The sequence below is a fragment of the Corythoichthys intestinalis genome, chromosome 1 (genome assembly GCF_030265065.1).
Source record: "Corythoichthys intestinalis isolate RoL2023-P3 chromosome 1, ASM3026506v1, whole genome shotgun sequence".
Taxonomy (NCBI): domain Eukaryota; kingdom Metazoa; phylum Chordata; class Actinopteri; order Syngnathiformes; family Syngnathidae; genus Corythoichthys; species Corythoichthys intestinalis.
Window position 1 is genome coordinate 4414842 of NC_080395.1, and position 8741 is coordinate 4423582.

At 39.8% G+C, this 8741-nt stretch overlaps 1 protein-coding gene across 1 annotated transcript in view; it reads left to right on the forward strand.

The window, feature by feature from the left end:
* The window catches only part of LOC130927716 (uncharacterized), a 54769-nt gene extending 46977 nt beyond the window's left edge, over window positions 1-7792 (forward strand). Inside the window, exons 24-26 of the mRNA XM_057853687.1 lie at window positions 5411-5581; window positions 5655-5828; window positions 7714-7792. Of these exons, the coding sequence (XP_057709670.1) occupies window positions 5411-5581; window positions 5655-5828; window positions 7714-7792 (424 nt within the window). The remainder of the gene's footprint in view (window positions 1-5410; window positions 5582-5654; window positions 5829-7713) is intronic.
* Window positions 7793-8741: the final 949 nt, after the last annotated feature.

An 8741-nucleotide genomic window follows, 5' to 3' on the forward strand; every position in this document is an offset into this window, starting at 1 on the left:
TGAAAAATTTTCAATCATAGAAAAAAAATGTTTGAATGCGAAAAATATTTGAAACTCGGAAATTTGCATTTGAACACTTCATTTTTCATTGAAACTGTTTTCTTTGATTAAAGTAATCCTTTTTGCGTTTGGGCCATATTGTGGGTAGGACATTTGTGTCTGAATCATTCAATCCCAGGAAAAGTTGCTTCAATCAAAAAACTATTTTCAATCAAAGAAAAACATCATTTGCAAAAATAAAATTGCCCTTCCCTAAAAAAAAAAAAACATATATAAATATATAGTACAGCGGCCTCGCTCTCATATTATTATGCACTTTTTGAGAAAAGCATGACATTTCTACCATAGCTAGTACACACCGTAAGATTTATTTTCAGATGTGGAGGTATTTCTGATTTGACCCCTGAGGCCCGGGAGAGGTCAAATTCAAAATGGCTGCCAGTCCAGCGTATCTAATGTTCAAACACACATCATTTTGGAACCAAACAGAGTAGGAAGACACTTAAGGTGTCATTTCCAACAAAGTTAGGGATGCCCATTCATTTGGGGATACTTTTGAGATTGTTGATATTTGATAGTTCGAGCAGTAACCTTGATTCTTCACTGACCTCACTTGGCGTAGACAGGAGTTCAAGGAAAGCATCATTGACCTCTGGAAAAGACTTAACCAAAGTCTCCCAGGCAGTCCTCTTTCCTCGGCCAGCGAATGCAGAGACAGTGTCACACCCAGTGAAAGCGTGTGACTGGAAGAGCTAGGCACTGTGTGTGATTCATTTTGGCAACAATTTGGTGAACAGCTATGTTATATAATATGCCACAAAGTCCTTTCCTTTCACTTTTTGACTCGTTCACTGCTTTCACTGCTCACTGCTCGTTTCCGCTCCCTCCCCGCGATGAGGCTGGCGTCTGATTGGTCGTGCGCGATGTCAGGCGGTGCCGCTTGCTCAATGCCTTCCCACGCAAGTCCCGACTCCCAGCTTCCTTAAGAACTAATCAGTGCAGAAGGTGATTAGTTCGGTCTCATTCCTCCAAACAATTCATTCAAAAAGAACGAATCGTTCACGACCGATACAACACTATAAGCGACCGGCCTCCGCGCCGGGGCGGTGGTGTGACGTCGGTATCTTGTCACTCAAACATGTCAGAAATAGCGGCGAAGTGTGATCTTTGTGTGAAAATGATTCAATCCAAACTTTTTCTACTTCAAAAAAAAAAAGTGCGTTCCAAACTTTTAGTACTTCAAATAAATGAGTTCAAAACTTTTTGCTCGACAAAAATGTGAAACTTTACCCACAACATGGCCCAAAGACAAAAATGATTGCTTCAAAGAAAACAGTTTCAATGAAAAATGAAGTGTTCAAATGCAAATTTCTGAGTTTCAAATATTTTTTCACATACAAAAACTTTTTTCTATGATTGAAAATTTTTCATTTTCGATTTAAGTGATTTTTTCTTTTGATTTTTTTTTTTTTTTTTTGGGCTGAAGCATCTTATTTTTTGATTGAATATAAAGACACAAATGTCCTAGCCAAAATGTGGCCCAAACTAGGGCTGGGCGATATGGCCTTAAGCACGTATCACGGTAAATTGAGCAGATTTAACGATAAATGGCGATAAATTCGCCCAAGCGGACCGTTATATAATTCGAAAAAATCTGAATAAGTGCATGGATTACAGATTAACTGTTTCTCATTGATTTATTTACCAGCTTTAAATTTTATTTAACAATCGTACATGCAGTCTAAAGGTTAAGTATATAAAAATTTATTGTAAACAATGAGAATTCAAGTATGAACATTTATAACAGCTTCTATGGCTTGAACAATGTACATTGTCAAAATCAATATGCCTGTGCAAACATGTCTTTGTAACACAAATGAATTACAGCTTGAACAGTACACTTCAAAAAGACAATTTGTTGTTAATGGCTGCAGTGACATAATTACTCAACACAAGTGTTTACTTCAAGGTTTCAGGGTTTTTTCCCAGTGCATTTTTTAATACATGCAAGCACACATGAACCCCAACACAGACACACACACACACATTAAAGCTATATTGATCTTCTGCAAATGAAATATTTAAGATTTTATGGCGGCAGTAATGACACAGAATTAAGGACATACAGAAAAATAGCTGGGGCCCTTAAACGGTCATATTATAATTTTCACTCTTGGATTGTTCTTTTTGCTAAATGCTTTACCATCACAAAAGGCTATCAGAGAAATCACACACAAACAGAGATACAAAATTACGCGACTTACTAATTGCTAGATGCAGTCCGTGCCCAATCCATTCATTAAGTTCAGCCGTTTCGACGAGGTTAGAGCTGCCATCCGGCTCCATCACGTTCATTTGTAGCATTAACCGCTAGCGTTAGCCGCTAGCGTTAGCCTTTGGCCTGGCTACCAGTAGAAAGCACTGCAAGCACCCTCTCTGGAAATTGTGAGAACAAGGGAGGACAGCGAGTGAACGCCTGTCTGGATGCTGCCAAGAGTTTACTTAGGCTACGTTCATACTACAGGTCTTAATGCACGAATCCGATTTTTTCGTGTTTTTCCGACTCGAGTGAGGCATTAACTTGACGGTCTGAACGTGACAAGTTGCATAGAACTGGACCATTTCAAATCAGATCTGGGTCACTTTCGTATGTGGTCTAAATCCGATCTGGGCCACATTTTTCCAGACTGTCGCGGCGGTCTGTACTGTCCAGTCCCGCAAATCGGATTTCATGCAGCAATTACGTCATCAAATAGCGAGAGAGTCGTTACCGTAGCGATGCACCTGTGCGTTATTAGCGCCTAGCTTGCAGTGAACAGGGCTTTTGAGGAAGGGCTGGCCTTGACAACAGTCATAAAAAATAAAAATGGGTTGAGGATAAGCCTGAGAATGCTCAGTTTTCTCTCTGTTCCAAGTGAGCAATATTTCAACATTGCCTCCACGGCCGAGAGTCGGGACAAACTGCCCGTATGTGTGCGTGACGTGCACGGACAGTGCGTGCATGCTCTCGATCCATATAAACTTTGAATATAAGCCTAAACGGGGATTATTTTGTCTGTTATTTGTGTCCACCTTTGGAAAAACAAAATATAATATCCCTGGAATGACGGATGACGTCTGTCATTTGTTTTGATGCTTCTGCGCATGCGCGTCTTCTTGCTTTGCGCGTGTCGGACTGCGAATTAGTGCGCATGCGTAATACTTGAACAGTCTCAATGGATAAAGGCAGTCTGAACGGGCACGCCAAAAAAACGGATATGACAAAAAATCGGATTTGTGCATTAAGACCTGTAGTATGAACGTAGCCTTAGTGTCTGGTGAAAGTTTGGCGAACCTCCCTTAAGCCACACTCCATCACGTTTGCTTGTAGCGTTAGCCGCTAGCGTTAGCCGGGCTTCTGTTTGTTTGGCTTCCTGATAACCATGTGACTCCATACGTAAGCACACTGACTGCTTTCTTAAAGGGGAATGAACATAGCCGAACAACACAGCGTCAAAGCGGGATGAAAAGACTGTATTTTCTTGTTTTATTAAGTTACCGAATTCACCGACATGGTCAAAATTACATCTGTCATCGTGAAGAATTTCGGTACCGGTAAATTTTTGGTTTACCGCCCTGCTCTAGCCCAAACGCAAAACTACATTACTTCAATCAAAAAAAGTTGTTTCAATCAAAAAAGAAAATTCAATCAAAGTTTTGAAATGCATTTTTTTGCCTTTCAAATTGATTTTTGGATTCAAACACATTTTTTTTTTGATTGAAGTGACTTTTTTTGTGATTGAAAATATATTTTTTGATTGAAGCGACTTTTTTTGGGAATGAATAATAGACACAAATCTACCTCCATACTGAAGCAGATTCCTGATCAGTTTGGCAACTTCACACAGTTTAATTTATCGGTAATGCTCAACTGAGATGCAGGTCGGGCTTTCAGTGGCAAAATTTGTGCTGCGTTATGCCACCTTTTCACTTTTGATATTACTTACAGTGGCTGCCAGCTGGAAAAAACAACAACATCTAATTAGGCTAGGTTCATACCGCAGGTCTTAATGCACAATTCCGATTTTTTGTCGTATGTTTTTTTTTTTTTTTGGCGTAGCCGTTCCGACTGCCGTTGTCCATTGAGCACATTCAAGTGTTACGCATGTGCATTAACTCGCAGTCCGACAGGCGCTGAGCGAACGGACCCGCATGCGCAGAAGCATCAAAACAAATGACTACACATGCTGGGTCTGCATCATTCTAAGGTGATCACATTTTTATTTCCAAAAAGAGGACACAAATAAGAGACATGAATAATCCCTGTTTAGTCTTATACTCAAAGTTTATATGGATTGATTGAACACATGCACCGTATGTGTGTATGTCGTGCACGCACGCACACACATACGGTCAGTTTGCCCTGACTCTCGGCCATGGAAGCGATACTGAAATAGAGTACTGCTCATTTACCACACAGAAAGAAAACCGAGCATTCTCAGCCTTGACCTATGATTTTATTTTTTCTTTCTGACTGTTGTCAAGCTCGCCTCTTCTCAGAAAGCCGAGTTCAAGCTCGGCGCTAACGCCTAAATCGCTGCCGTCCTCCGTTCCTGTCGCTCTTTGCTGACGTAATTGCTGCATGAATTCCGACTTGGGAAACTTGACAGTTCAGATCGTCGCCACGTTCTGGAAAACTGTGGGCCAGATCGGATTTAAACCACATACGAAAGTGACCCAGATCGGATTTAAAATGGTTCACTTCTGTGCGACTTGTCCCATTCAAACCGTCAACTTAATGCCTCACTCGAGTTGGAAAAACACAAAAAAATCGGATTTGTGCATAAATACCTGCGGTATGAACTTCCTCCTCCTAATATCCCTCCTCTTCGAAGCCAGCAGAGGAGGCGGCGGCATGTCGACATGTAACGTAATTCTGTGATGTGAGAGAGTGGGGGTGGGAGGTGGGAATAATCAGCCAATCAAACGTGCGTTTGAGGAAAAAAACATGGACTGGCTCATTAGCAAGTGAAAAAGGGGTAAATAGAAGTCTGATAATATTAAAAATAATTCACTTAATAATGCTAGGGTCAATTCTATCGTCACATCATATAGGAAGACAATCTAAATGAGCCATATACATAACCCAACACATTATATAATGCAAATAAGGTTGCTTAAAAGTTGGTGGGGACAATTTGAGCATCCTAAAAAGTTGGTAGTGTTTTGTCCCTACCGTCCCAATGCAAACCTACACCCTTGGATAAAACAATTAGTTTTTTCAGATTTATCACAGGGTTTTGTGATGTGCTGCTTTTTTTTTCATCTTGAAATATAATTTCTTATTATGACTCAAGGTAGCATACTGAAGTCAGCAAGCGTTATTTTTCACTTGCCCTCACGTCTTCCTCCTGCCTTTGTGCTCCTCCAGTCTACATGGTTGTGACCTGAAAAAAGGCAGCTGTCACCCGCTGGCTTCCGTTCTCAGCTCTCCATCCAACCTGAAGCATCTGAACCTGACATGTAACAATGTGTCGGACGAAGGGGTGAAGATCCTCTCGAAAGGACTGGCCAGTCCACACTGCATCTTAGAGTCCCTCGAGTAAGGAGCTCCTCCGGTTGGTAATCTTCCAGGTTCTCTTCCTGACTTCACGCAGTTATATCATTTGTTGCAGCCTGGAATGGTGCCATATCACCAATGAAGGATGCGTTTTTTTGGCCGAGGCGCTCAAATTAAACCCCTCCCATCTTGAAGAGCTTGACCTGAGGAACAATCCATTAGGTGAAAAAGGAAAGAGGTTCTTATCGAACGTCCAAGAGGATCCAAGCTATCGCCTGCAGACTGTCAGGTAGGATCAAAACAATGTTGCTTGTCAGAGTGTTCAGGGTTTCTGCTAGAATTTTTTGAAGCTGTGGTGGTGGTGGGCTGCATCGGATTCAGACAGCTTGCCGTGGTGGAAATTTTTTCATATCATGACAAAAAGGATTTTTTCTTTTTTTGAAACAATTTATTAAATAATTGATTATTAATAATATATTTTATTTTTTCCAAGAAGAACCATGACCAAGACCTATTTGCAAAGTTTGCATCCTGCTTGCACTTGATTTAAAAAAAAAACAAACAATTTGAAGGCTCTTTCATGAAGGAAATCAGTAATAAGTGGTCCATATATAGTCAATGTGATGCGTGCCACCAGATTGTCCCCAGCCGGTTTCCTCAGGTCTGTCTCAGTCTTCGCCCATACAAAAAAAAAAAAAGCTTTGGGAAATTAAAACACACAAACATCTGTAACTTACATACACGTAAACTGGATTAGCCGTTAGGACTACAGTATTTCAAATCCATGTTTTCAAAGATTACATTAGTCAATTGACTTTAAGTCAAAACTGAAGTGTCTTTGAGGGAGTTACTTTTCTGATTGTTTGAAAGTTAGTCCCTAGTACAAATCGATATGAAAATATATGTGTTTCAATGAGATGAAAAATACTTATTTCAATGCAAATTCACCATCTGTTTTGTAATTTTTGGGACAAGGGGTGTGCCAAGTTATAAACAAACCTTTTTCAACACCGTACCTTAACCCTTTAACACCTACGCCAATGTTGGCCGAATTTGCATGCCTCTAATGTTGCCTTTATATTTCAAAGAAAAAATTGTTCACAATGGCCAGGTTGGGTCCCTTTTTTCAGGACACCATAATCTTCATATCCAAACTGTTGTTTTCTTCACTGACCAATGATAATCAACATTTTAGAAAATTTGTGATGTTGATGTCCCATTGACAACCAAACATACTCGACCAACCGTTTTGAAGCTTGATCATATTTATTCAACTTGTTAGGGTAAACATTCAACAGAACAAAATAAGACTGAATAGTTTTATGTTTGACATTTCAACACAAACAGCAAGTATGGTCATAGGCGTTTTTGGCTGAGGCTCTCCAGTTAAACCCCTCCCATCTTCAACAGATGGACCTGAGCCTCAACAATCTGTCAGACGAGGGGGTGGAGATCCTCTCGAAAAAAGTACAATAAAATTTACACAGGTGGAATGAATTCCACATTTTCTTTCAAAGTATCTTTAAAAATAAGACTTTTAACCAATATACCTTGTTTTCACAGATTTCTGCACTATTTCTCATTTTTGTCGTATTACCGCTGTACTTAATAGTGGTTTTACACGTTCTGCATATGGTATACATGTTAGCGAATTAGGTTAGCGCTCGGCACAAACTATTAAAATCTCAAAAACAACAAAAATAAAGGCTAAACACTTCAAGAGGGTTCGTGTACTAACCTCTTATAGACGCACACGGGTCTTAGCAACACACTCAGGACATTTTTCAATTGACATGATTTAAAACTGCTGCACAACTGAAAGACGAGGAGCAACGAACGATCTCTCTTCCCCTCTCTCTCTAAAAAATAACTCGCGCACAGAAGCGCAACCGCCTGTCTCATACCTGCCTGTCTCAAACACAAACTTATTTCCCAGTCTTTCGAAACGGAGTAAATATCTCGCTCATTAGCCGACAGCATCCATCATAACTTTGTGCGTGCGTCCGTTAAAGGTTTCCGGGCGGCAGACGTGTCTTGAATTTTGCTATGCTACGAACGGCTGTCATAAAGTTATAAGGAATAATTATCGTTTTTGAACATTTATGAATCGTAATCGAAATGTCACGTGCCGAATCGCGATGCATGTAATAATCGATTTTTTGGAACTCCCTTAGGTTCGAGTCGGAATCCGACACTGAAAGCGAATCAGAGGAGGAAGAAAGTCCCGAAGAACATGATTCTGAGGAGATTTGACCGTACAGGTTCTAACCGGAGGCAGAATCACCATAACCGTAAGCACCTGACACACAAGCAACTTGGATTCCATTAACATCAGATCTCAGGCGCTTGAATGGTAAATATCTTCCATTGACACCCTCGTCGCCACACGACAGCACGGCTAGCGATTGAGAAACTAATCATTACAATCTAAAACAATTTTAAAGCAAGATTTTTTACTGGTGCACTTTTGACCAACAAAGTTTCAGTTCTAAATATCATCGTTAACAACTCTTCATTGGCAACACGTCATTTGCCACTTGGTCAAAGCGGTAAAATGTTTTGATCAAAACAACAGAATACCAGAGTTGGATAGAGTGGCCAAAAATTTGACTATCGTGACATAAAAAAAAAAACAATAGTTCTCAAGTAAATGTAGTCATCTAAATTATGTGCTCAAGTACAAGTAATGATGTATTTGCTGAAAAGAATACTGAAGGAAATAGGGTGTGGGGCCTAAAAGCTCGGCTTCCTCGCACCCCTTTTCGAGCTACATTTATGCATGTATACTTTTTTATTATCATTATTGTTTTTCTTTCCTTGTTGTATTTCTTTTATGACTGCCCGAAATAAAAATCATATCTTGAGTAACATTGTAATTCCTTACAGTGTCTGATTTTTTTTTTTTTTAAACAATGGTGTACTGTTTTTCTCGGCACGTTATCTATTTGAAGAGTTATTATTATACTGTACTATAACCCATTACATGACTATATTAGACCAAACAAATACACAAAATGAATCAAATTCAGACTAGAACTATCACCTGACCAGGAGTGCCATCTCGTGGAGAAAAACACATTTTCTACCGTGAAACTAAAATGATCACATTTTGGCTTCCCCATGGTCTTTCAGTGTCAAATAAAAACTGGGAGAGAGTTTGACATCCAGCCATGTTGACTCCATGTCAAATAGTTTCATTTTT